At 36.0% G+C, this 12132-nt stretch overlaps 1 protein-coding gene across 9 annotated transcripts in view; it reads right to left on the bottom strand.

Annotated features, from left to right (window-relative positions):
• CPT1A (carnitine palmitoyltransferase 1A) overlaps positions 1 to 12132 on the bottom strand; it is a 44384-nt gene that overhangs the window by 20907 nt on the left and 11345 nt on the right. For 8 of the 9 annotated variants that reach the window (XM_065683124.1, XM_065683119.1, XM_065683118.1 and 5 more), the window contains 9 exons: positions 10017 to 10090; positions 9715 to 9877; positions 8780 to 8919; positions 8205 to 8376; positions 4867 to 4968; positions 3995 to 4132; positions 3230 to 3307; positions 2440 to 2547; positions 1346 to 1433 (listed from right to left, as the gene is read on the bottom strand). In XM_065683124.1, the coding sequence (XP_065539196.1) occupies positions 1346 to 1433; positions 2440 to 2547; positions 3230 to 3307; positions 3995 to 4132; positions 4867 to 4968; positions 8205 to 8376; positions 8780 to 8919; positions 9715 to 9855 (967 nt within the window). In that variant the 5' untranslated portion in view covers positions 9856 to 9877; positions 10017 to 10090. Of the gene's footprint in view, positions 1 to 1345; positions 1434 to 2439; positions 2548 to 3229; positions 3308 to 3994; positions 4133 to 4866; positions 4969 to 7240; positions 7304 to 8204; positions 8377 to 8779; positions 8920 to 9714; positions 9878 to 10016; positions 10091 to 12132 lie in introns of those variants that run through there. The other variant, XM_065683126.1, reaches the window with a different exon arrangement.

Here is a 12132-nt window from a genome sequence, read left to right as displayed (position 1 = left end):
GAGGAGGCAAGGGTTGCACTCTCAGTACTCTAAATAACAATAGCTCACATAGTACGTGTGTATAATAGGGATTTTAAAACTTGTTAGTTTACTTAAGCTACCAGTTCATGTTCAGGGAGTAATCACCACCTCCATTTTGCAGACAAAGGAAGTTGAACCATAACCAGGAAATAATTCCTCAATAATCTACCAAGGGCCAGCAACCAAACCAAGAGTAAAATCCTTTATGTATTTTTATTCTTTAGTCGAGTGCAACTGACATGCCCAAAGGCAGCTTGAAACATAGGACTGAGTTACAGATCTCACAGTCAAAATAAAATACATGCTATTTTCAAGTGACAACCTCAGAGAAGAATCAGCCTCAAGATCTCAGATGATGTACTGACCATCAAAAAACAATGACGTTTTTATGTTGAGATAGAACAACAAACCATTTATCGAAGGTTTGCCATTAACTGAAGTGAAATGCTTTTATGTGTATAGACAGTGTTAGCGAATGAGTGCAATGAGAGTATATGTACACCTACAGGCAGAAAGTGTATATGAATTGTCACAGAGACTTTGTTTGGGTCTTTTTTGACTGAGCTAACATGATTGCTTGTGATCATGTAGGCACATCCTTAGTCTTCCACAATAAATAGATGTTGCAGGAACAGATTCAGGAGAGAATGACCTTGCTGTAAGTCAACAGGTGCACCTCTCTAATCAAAATTAAAATGTGAAAATTTAGTTACTCATAGCTTTGGATAATCAGACCAGTCCTGCGAGTTAGGGCAGGGAAGGAACTAACAAAACCCAAAGTATGTATTTTCTTAATGTATTACAGAGACGGTTTTGGACACCAGCTTTGTTACAGGTGATTTCACCTAGCTCATGTCTTACAGCACATGTAAGGTAACAACACAGGTCAAGGTAACAGTGATGTTGAAAACCTTGACAGGACTAAGACTGAACCTGCCTCTAAACCAGTTAGACATTCACATCGAGAACACTTCACTGGGATGTTGTTGTGAATCATAAACTGAAAGGAAAAAAGGTAAAGTCAAGCAAGTAAAAGGTTTTAATATAGTTGAGATAGGAGAACACAACTTCAACAAACATAAACCCATGGATTATCAAAGGATCCTCAAAGAGTAGAATGGAGAAGACTAAAGAAATTTTTTCCTTTTAGGGTATTTTGAAATATCTAGCACACTGTAGGAGTTCATTACTTCCTGAGTAGTGGAACACAGCATTGATGTGTCTGTCAGATCTTTATCTGGGAAAAAAAAGGGATTTTAGGACAAAATACTTCCAAAACTGAATTCCATTAAGATGCTTATTTTACTTGGCTGGTCCTGCTTACCTGATTCCTCTCCTGGGATACGGGAGGTGTTAAACATCCGTTCCCACTGAGCTGAGCAGAGTGGAACAGTGGATCCCATCAGAAGAATCTGTGCCGCAAATATACATTAAAATGTTCATATATTGGGCATATATAATGAGAAAAAGAAAAACCAGGATCTGGTTAAAAGGCTGTAGAATATTAAGATTTGCAATATACAAACTCATGATTCCCCTCACCCCCATTGTGTTTTCTTGAATTATGTGTGGAATATTCCACTGACATTCCAGTAGCTGTATTTTTTCCCTTCCTAACAAAAGCTCACCCTTGAGGAGGGATGACTGAACCTAGCTAGCATCTGAAATCCAAAAAGCTCTCGGTGACCAGTCCAGATGCAAAATTTAAACATGCAGCATGCATTACCCCTTAATTGTTTCTTTAAGCCATTTCTGGGTGTGCAGGAACAAAAGTTCACATTCCTCAGATTTGTAGTTACATACAATTAGTCACATTCCTGACCATCAACAAAACTACTTGTTTCCACAATATTGCTCCCTACAACATACAGGCCCTGAATAGAACAGAAATTCAGAATGGGATTTACCTTGCCGATCTCTGCTACCTAGAAATTAGTGCAACAGGATTTTATCATCATCTATACTTCAGCTGCCACTGGCCCACTCTTGGCCTCAAGGTCCAGTCCTTTGTCCCAACCACCCCTTGTGCTCACACTACATGGTAACTCAGACTTACAGACTTTCAGACTTCAGGGGCTCAAAAGTACCATTACATGCTTAGTACCTAACAATATTATCTGTTATATGGAATGCTTAACATATGCAAGTACAAGTCTCAGTCTTTTGGGCAAATACATTCATTAATTCTAAATACTGCAATTAGTTGTCATGACAGAATCCTGTGTTTCTGATAACTGGTATTTTCTGCCAGGTGCAATTCAAGTGATAACCTAAGATGGAACACAATTTGTGGTCTCAAACATCTTACATGTAGTTCTGACAATAAAACATCTCTCTTCTCTCCATTCTGAAAACAGATCAAGTGCTTGCAGATTATGCTAGAAAAAGACCAAAGGCCACTTAAACTGATATACATACTGGCTTGATTTCTTGTCTGTCCAGTTTTTTCCGATAGAGCAGGATGGCATGGATAACATTACCAGCTCTAGCTGCCTGTACGGTTGTGGGAGACAAATAAAGGAAGTCCTAAAAAGTACATAAGAAACATAAGTTAATGATTACCAGACTACATTTAAAATAAAAATATGTACTGATAGTACTTCTCATTCACTTCTTTATAGTTTATTCTGGTTAAATGGACAAGGCTTTAAAACATATTAAGTGCACTAGTGCAGTGAGTTGATGACTTGAAACTTAAATTTCTTCAACAGCCGATCTCCTTAAACAGCATCAGTCCTGAAATATAAATGATAGCTGCTCATCATCCCAGTAGTAAAGACAATGCTACTTAGAACTTGAATCCAAGACTACCAAATTTCTTCTTTCTACTTTAAATTTTGATTTTTTTTTTTTACAATTTCATTTCCTGTAAAGACATTTGTGAATATGAGCACACACCTTGCTGAACTGTGTTACCCATGAAGTTTTATATAGAGCTTTTGAAAGCACTGCTTATTGCAGTAAGCACAAAACTGTGTAGAGTCACTATTACATGAGTTTGCCTAAGTGGCAAAAGTTTATTATTAACATAGCACTGTACTTGAAGACATTGGCTGCACATTAAAGGTTTTTCCTACAAGGAAGAAAAACCCAGGTGACTTACTCAGTAGCAATAGATTTCTAAGCAGAAAGATATAATGAAATAAGCACCTGGCAGAAATTTTTCTGTGCTTCTTTGACACATAAGGTGTTTATATTATTTACTCACCATTGCAAAATAATTACTATTAACCATTATTGGTCCACGTCCTCTAAGGTAGACATATTCTTCCCACCAATCACTAACCTACAGCAGGAAGACAAAACCAGTAAAATCTCATTACTTCCACAGTTTGTGTTCTATGTTAATGACTCCACAATACAACATTCCATACAGATGCAGAAAGGAAACTGCTAGCTTGCCTTCCTACTTAAAAAAGAGAAACAAAGAAAAACCTAATTTGTGTTAAACTTTAGGGAAGAATCAGGAATTATCTTACAGTTCTCACTATAATGCTGGGTTTGGGTTTTCTTTTTGGTAAAACCAAAACCAAACAAGCAACACAAAACAACAACAAACAAAAACCTAAACCTAAAAGCCAAATCATACACACACAAAAAAAAAAAACCCAAACCAAAACAAAAAATCACAACCAAAAAATCCTAAACAACCCCCCACCAAAAAATAAAAATCAAACCACAGAACAGACGAAAAAAGCAATCATAACAGCAAATGCTAAATCACCTGCTCCAGGATAATGAACACAAAATGAGGATTTATTCTCTCAAGTTCCATTCACTAGGCTGTTAACCAAATGATGCAAGTTATTTATGTGCAAATCAGGTGCTCTCCAATGCACTTTACAAAAATATTAGGTGGTTTCAATTGCCCTCTTTTACATTTAAGAAAGATGAAAGTTAAGCCAAAAAGGGCAACAGGCAACAAATTAAAGTATGTCTATTGAACAACTGAGCCTCCCATTTATCTACTTACGTAGTTTGTGGCCCACCAGGATTTTAGCTTCAAATACCACTGAAGCCTTGGTCCCAGATTAAATGCAAAATCTTTGGCAAGACCCTCCATTCTTCTGAACTCTTCATCATCCATAAGTGGCCGAACTGATTCGAGATACTAGAATACAGGAGAAGAATCAGTATCAGTATGTAACTAATACATAGCTTTACACCATTCCTATGTAAAGTGTTTGAACTGTAGGCAAAGATTATCCAGGCTTAATTCATAAGGTTGCAAAAACCATGCTGTTAAAATAAGAGTATATACTCTTCTAAACATCTTTTTCCAGACATTTGTCAGCAAATCACAAATGGAAGAGACTACTTCTCTAAAAATATTTTCCACGCAGAAGACATGCAGCTTCTTCAGTATCAGGCAGTGAGACTTTTTTGTCTCTAGAAATCCAACCTGTGATTTCTATGACAAAGTGTCCTACTTACACAATTTGCTATAAGCTTTTCTGTCATAAAACACATTTTATGTTCAAGCTGTGGAAGATAAGAAAACCATAAAGTTTCACACTCTGTTGCATAGTTTTACATCAGACATCACATCATCCGATATGTATTACATTAGCTTCAAATTGTCACCAGTTTCAGTGGTTTGTCATAGTCTTTGTTTTAATTTCTATGCAGAAGTTTTCATCCATGACACCATATTAATACCACCATATAATACTTGTTATAAGACATGGTAAAAAAAAAAAAAACCAAAACAAAAAACCCAACAAAACCCACCACAACCAAAAACCTCCAAAAAAAAACAAAACCCACAAAAAGCCCAGTAATTTCAAGGGCATCTAAATATGGATTCAATGTTACTGAAGAAAATGAATTAATAAATATACACACCCTATTGACTGTGTCTTTAACAGCTGGAACTGGCAATCGTGGTAAAGATGACTGGAAACTGTACAGCATGGGTTTACGTCCCGAGAAGAGTTTTACAAGTGTCTGAAGAAAAGCAAAAACAAAATACACATCTCAAATTACTAAATTCAACAAAAGAAAAATGGTGGAGTAATAAAGTGTAATTCATAAATAAAGTGTTAACTCAGTTTTTTCACTGGTAAATTATATAGTACTAAATTTAGCAAACTATCCTATTTATCACTGTTTCACAAATAAAAAGGCACTGACATAAACTGACTTCCTAGGGGTTAAACAACATGTCAGTGGAAAAGAGACAGTTATAGTCATTCTTGACTATCTACTGGTCATTAGGCAGTATTGTTTATAAGTGGCACACCTTAAGCTCAACAGAAAATGAAGACAGTTACTTAGCATTTCTTTTCTTCATACATTTCCTTCTGTAAATATTAATAAAGCAAGTCTAACAGTTGATTTTTTACTATAGAACAGATACTGCAAAATACCTATGTTGTGCTTGAAAACAGGAATCATTAACCAAGCCCATGCATTAACCATGACCCAGCTAAGGATTCTGGATAGTTATAGCCACCTTTAAAAATAATAATAATGCTTTGGAATCATGGTTGAATATTTTCCAAAGGTATAGCTCAACATTAATAGCATTGATGTTACAGGGAGTTTCTTCAAGCATGAGTCTATCTCAGGTAGTCTACTGCATGATTTGAACACACCAAATTGTGCAAGCATGCCAGTATTATACTCAGTGCTTGTGTTACAAAACAACAACACCAAAACAAAACAAAAGAGGCAGGGATGGCCATTCCCCTCTTAGCTTCAGTTATTAGAGCATCTGCCGTTTTCCATGGAAGACCGAAGACAGAAGCAACATTCCTATTTATGCCAACTTTTTAGCTGTGACACACACTAGGCTGAAAGTCTAGATTATGCAATTTACACACTACACAGTAAATGATTTTGACATTATCACCCTATTTCAGCATAAAAGTAAGGTCAAGTATAAGAATCCAGTAGAACCTTTATGTTGAACTCAAATTGATAGGCAAATTAAAGACCGGACACAAAGTATGCCATTGCACTATTAAATTTCTTCCTTTGATACCCCTCCACAACTAACAAAACTACTTGTTAAATCTGAAGAGGTTTTCCCTCAAATCAGTTTCCTTGGTCAGCACAGCAAGAGGAGGTTGTTTAATGCAGCACAAAAATATTAAGAATTGCAGAACATTACCAACAACAAAGACCTCCCTGCAATGGACAATCTGTTTCAGAGTTGTCAGATATACAGGATGCACCACAGTGGTCAGCCCAATGAAAACTAGTTGTGCTTCATGACAGGATAAATTTGAAGCCAGGTGAGAGGAAAAAAAAAAAAAAAACCAACTCAGTTTTTCATATGAAAATTTAATTCCATACTTGGAGACAATTTCATTCCAGAATTCTTCAGACAGGAAAAACTGTAATTAACTTCAGGCAGAGATTACCTGCTCAAATGGCAAAATCAGCAAGCACATTTCATAGTATTTCTCTCTGAAGTAAAGTTGTAGAGAATACATGACAGTTTGAAACTACTAAAGTAATCCAACAGACACATGTAGTTAATTACATTTCTGATTTCATGTGCAAATACAGCCAATAATCTCATTCCAGCATACGTTGCACCTGTTCACAGATTATTATTAATTAACTTTTTTTTAACTGCAACTAACACTTGCATTTTTCTCCTAATCCTGGTACAGAAAATTTTACTTTAGGAGATTAAATACGTACATTAAAACTGCCAACAGACTTCCAACCAGCCCGAAAAAAAAATGACTTTGTAATGTGACTGAAACCAGAGCTCAGGTTTTTGATCTGCTTGACTATTTGAACAGAAGATAGTATATTCATGATAGTTAACAAAAAAGAAACACACAATCCAGAAAAACATGTCCAGAAAATTATACAATACTGAAGGATAATAAAGATCTAGAAAGCTAAGGTAGTTGATACTGTTTTCCTAAAGAAAACATTCTTCTCTTTTGTTGGGGCTAGCTAAAGAGAATAAGGTATTAAAATAGAACTTCATATTAAGTATAGAGAAGACACTGCTGGACATACACCCTTATAGTGTTCTGCTTTTTAAAACATATATAATACACAACAAAATACATATGCGACATTCAACAGACAAAATTTTGCAAATACGATATGCAACAAAGCATGGTAAGTAGCATTACAATTCATACTATTTAAGGTTGATAAGGCAATATTAACAGCTTTAAAATATCTGTCTGATAGGACATGCTGTAACCCCAGACATCTACAGCTTCAAGCAATTGACAGAAAGCCTTACCATTCAGAGCCTGTACTGTACAAATTCGTGTCATGAGGCTCCTGATACCGCTTCCAGGAGAAACTATCAATTAGAAATTTCATTTGTAACACATGAACATTAAATTCTATTTTAACGTACCATTCTGGATACCTGTTCTTGACTATATTTCATAATAAATCATAACATGGTGTTAAGTCTAACACACATCGGTTCATTTTTGACACTACAGAGACTGATTCTATCATAATATGGCGCAAGTTATTTCTACAACAATACTGGCCAACGTTGAGTTGAAAGAACTGCGTCCAAGAGACAAAAACCCACTTCCATCTCTTGGACCACCTATATATACACACACATTTCCTCACTTTATAGCTATCGCATCCATTAAGGATCCTTTTCCAAAGCACCAGAGTAATCAACAAGAGCCAGATCACTCTCACCTTACGTTTATGTGAAAACTGGTTAGCAAGCTACCAGCCTTAGGCTTTTTTTCCAATTAATTTTGAAGGCATAGAATAAAATCAATTGAAAGGACATTCAGTATTGTCTCAAAGCATAAGATTAAATTAGTAACAGATGACTAGAAATCCTAACATTTCAACAAAGAATTAGGATAGCACTTTCTGGGGAGGACAAGATTCTTTGGTGCAGTTGCAGCCCAAGTTCCTCCAGCTGTACTTGCACGTAGAGAAAAAGTAGGTGTATTTGAGTTACACAGCCTCAAGGCATTGGCAAATACTGAAGTTATTCTTTCAGCATTTACTCTTACTTCTACAATGCCATCCTGAATAGTTTAATTACAGTATCAGAAGGATGACAGTAATTAGTAGAAACATCTACCCGACAGCCTGTTGGGTCCTCCTGCCCCATGACACAGAAAACACAAGAAAGGAAAAAAACCTGTAGAATTTTTTTTTTTTTTAAGAGTTTTAAATGCAGATCAGATAAAAGATGAAACATTAAGAAAATAGATCCTTACCATCCAAATCTTGGTGCCTGAAGAAAGTTTGCCATGTTCAGCAAACATCCAACCATGATAGGAAAGCAGCATTTTGAGAGAGTAGCGCATTGTGACAATAAGGGCAACCCAAAGCCCTGTGCCAAAAAGTATTCCACTCACGATGTTCTGTGTTTGGTTTGACATATAGCCACTATTTAAAACAAAAACCAGCATGTGCCAGTTAACATCAGTTTAAGTTCCGAAGAGAACCTAATATTGCAAACCAAAGTCTAATGGTCCTTCAGGCAGGCATTACACAAGTACCATGTCTGTTTAGCCCTTTTTCATAAACCTCCTTTTCAAACACCCTCCCATGCAGTAAGATCAAGGTCACAGAAGCTGCCAAATATGCTTCCCAAAAATTCAGAAAACAATGTAGTAATACTGGTATAACAACCTACTCTTTTCATGCCCTCACACATCTGCTTAATGGGCTTACTCCATCATAAACATACTGTTCAAACAGTGATTCACTTTAACATGATTAGCTTTAAGAGTAACTACAAAGAAAATTGGTTTCCTTTAGAGAAACAGTACCTTTTCAGTCTACTTACGTTGTGTCAAGTGTTCGGTTGATTTTAGCTATTAATCCTAAAGAAGGATCAATTTTGGCATACATTGTTGACATCACACCCACAAGTACAATAAACCAGCTAGATGGGCTAGCAGGGAAAACGCCAGTGATAATTCCATTCTGGAAAGAAAAGCCTTCAGATAATTTTTTTCATACCAAAGTGGTTGACTTCATATTACCATGGAAGGAAACAAAAATCAACACATTTAAGTCATTTAGTTTTAAACAGTCCTTCTCATAGCTTTGTAAGAAGATTTTATTAAGACTGCTGTTAAAAATTTGCTTTTGAAAGAGATGTTGAAGTTAGCGTGTATCTTGTCTAGTTTGCTACTAATAAAATACATACTTGCTATTTACAACCCCATGAGTGAAATAATAAATTCACAGCAATCTATACCTCAACAGAAACATTACTACTTAGCATAACTTATACAAGATAGATGTTCAGGTAACTTTTTGAAAACAGCAGAGATTATCCTTAATTTGAAAATCTAATTTTGGCAAAGAATACTTAAAATCAAGAGTGTAGTCTTGTACCTTTAAGTAATGATACTAAAAATTGCAACTAGTTATATTTCTGACTTATGTTAAAAGATTACATAATTACATGAGGTATTATGAAAAGAATGAAGTATATTAAATCTATCATTAATTTCAACATCTGTTACATCTTGCTTCCACAGAATAAATCAAACACATGTACCCTTTCAGTCTTTACAGCATCACCCCATGTTACCTTCCTCAGTACCCCTTCTCTTAACTAAAACTCATAAAAGTCTTCCACAATAAAGAACTCTATTTGCCATAAAGGAGGAAAGAAAAAAAAAATTTTTTTTTTACCTAAACAGAACTTCAACAAATGTATAAAACATTAAATAACTGTCAAGTTTGGTAGACTTAACGAATTTTAGATACCTTGAATCTGATGAACTTTTTCTTCCATGAATGGACACCAGATAGGTAAATTTGTTTGAGTGCCTCATGGCTCATTCGCAGGTCAATCCCATCTGGAGTTACAGTAAATTGAAAAGCTACTGCTTGGTAAGCTTCTGCCATCTTCAAAGTGAGTTCTCTAGTTCTGTCAAAAAGCAAAGTTAAAAAATTATTTCCTTTTTGTTCAAAGGAACCAGAAGCTAGTCCATTTCTAGCAAGATATCTTCCACACCCTAATTCTGGGAAATATTTCAAAGTACACCAAATTTATATACAGTACTTGCCTCTTCCTTACAGGCTATGCTTGCACTTCAGTCTGAGTATCTCTATGTTAAGGTACCTCTTCTAACCACAGCAGCTGAAAATGAAAGCAAAACACTCATGTAACTCAGGCCTTTTGGCATGATCATAGCAAGCTGTATATATATGTGTGTGCATGCAATAAATAAAAATTCAGAGCAGAAAATTAAAGCTGTAGTATTTAGAAAAAGTAAATGACAGGTACATAGCATCTCTCTGTGTAATGATAAGAGATTCAGAAAATGTTTTGGGGTTTGGTTTGTTTTTTGCTTGGGTTTTCTTTTTTTTCCTCTTAACATTTTGAAACAAAAAGGTATTTAAAGTTTTCACCGCAGCTAACAAAACAGAGCTGCTTCAGGCCATATTTCTTTTTTTTCATATATTAATTTCAAGCTGATTCGTCCCAGCAATTTGACACTGTAGCCTGAGTGCAGACTGAGTCCAGACTGGCAAATAAATGCCAAATCAAAACTATGCAGAGCTGAGGAAACAAAATCACAGCTGTCAGAAAGATGACCTTCACACAAACAAATATGAAATGAAGAGGAAATGTAACTCAACTGTCAGTTTAATTACCCACAGATATCAGTGACTGTGCTAATATAGACCAAAGACCATCACAACAGGTAGGCATAACTGGCTCAAATAAATACCACTTGAAGTTAAAATGAACATAAACATGTAAACAGAATCACAGTTACACCCCAACTTTCTCTGAGGATACAGCCAATTCAAATTGAAATGTACACTCATATTTATCAGCTCATCTTCATAGCTTCCTTTTTTCTTTAACCAGTATTTTTACATAAACATCCTTGAAGTTACCCCCGCTCATCATTAATTCAGACTAATATTGTTTGAGCACTTACAATCAGAACATAGATTTTTGCAGACCATATAAGAGCGAAATGGTCCAAACTACATATTTTTGAGGAGATCATCTTGACTTCAAAGTATTTTGTCTGCATTCATTTATTAGCTTACCAAAACTTATGTGCATAATTCTAAAAACAACATCCTCTTAGAAGTAGAGAAATCCATACTCACATCTGTAGAGCAGGATTCAAGGGCAAATTATGATTTCATATTTTTACTGGTCCAAAATACAATGCTATCAATACTGAATGTTTCAAGGTAGCACTGGCATTTCTATTAAAACGAAAATCAAAAGAAAGTACAACTACTTCATGCCTTTTGGATCCTAAGGCCTGAAATTTACATTTCTCTTGCAAACCTGAAGCTTAGGCTTTGTAATTAAACTTAAATTCTGGTAGACATTCAACCCCTGCATGTGAGAGCTATCAGTGCAGTCTAGCTGAGCACTTCAAAAGCAGGCTATTAGACTGTAGTACTGCTCCTTTAGTCTTTAAACTTTCTACTATGTCAAAGTCATCTGAAGCATGAAGAAGAGTGCAAAGGTGTATGAGTAGACAGCTAGGGAATATAAGAACTGGGAATGTTGCAGTAATATTAGGCTTAGGAAATAAACACCCAACTCAGGAACAGAAGGAGCATTAGGCAGAGAAGAACAAGGAAAGTGCTGTTGCACAAAATCTGGTAAGGCTGCTGACTAATAGGTAGCGACTGCTTACAATATTAAAAGTGTGTGCCCCTAAACCAGCCCAGAGCGCTCAACCTCTGCGGTACCACTATAGCGGCTGATAGTAGTTCACACATCTCCTAAATCAGCCACTGCTCAAGTTTTAGAGGCAATGTCCTGGGTGAATCAGGCTTCTGGATTTCCAGAAGGGTAGCTGAAGATCACTGTGTTACACAGATAGCATGCAATTTGATCTATGCATGTACAGTGTCTGATTAGGACAACAAAGAAAACAAATCAGCTTTGAACACCAGTTTTGAAACCTTCAAGACAAGCCCTGTATGCCTAGTAACAGCTGCCATTTGTAGTAATTAATGACTCTGTCACTAAAAACTGCTTATTCACAGGGACCTTGCTGGAGACAAGTATCAGGAAGTCAAAGTCAGCTGTTCCTTCATTCATTTAAATTGTATGCTTGGACACTGAGACCAAAACTGCAAGAGAGCAATACAGTGGAGACAGGCAGCAGCAATCCATGATATACCCTGGACTTAACAGGG

This window comes from Lathamus discolor, chromosome 6, assembly GCF_037157495.1.
Source record: "Lathamus discolor isolate bLatDis1 chromosome 6, bLatDis1.hap1, whole genome shotgun sequence".
NCBI classification, from domain to species: Eukaryota; Metazoa; Chordata; class Aves; order Psittaciformes; family Psittacidae; genus Lathamus; species Lathamus discolor.
Note: the sequence above shows the minus strand (reverse complement) of the source record. Positions and strands in the feature narration are given on the sequence as shown.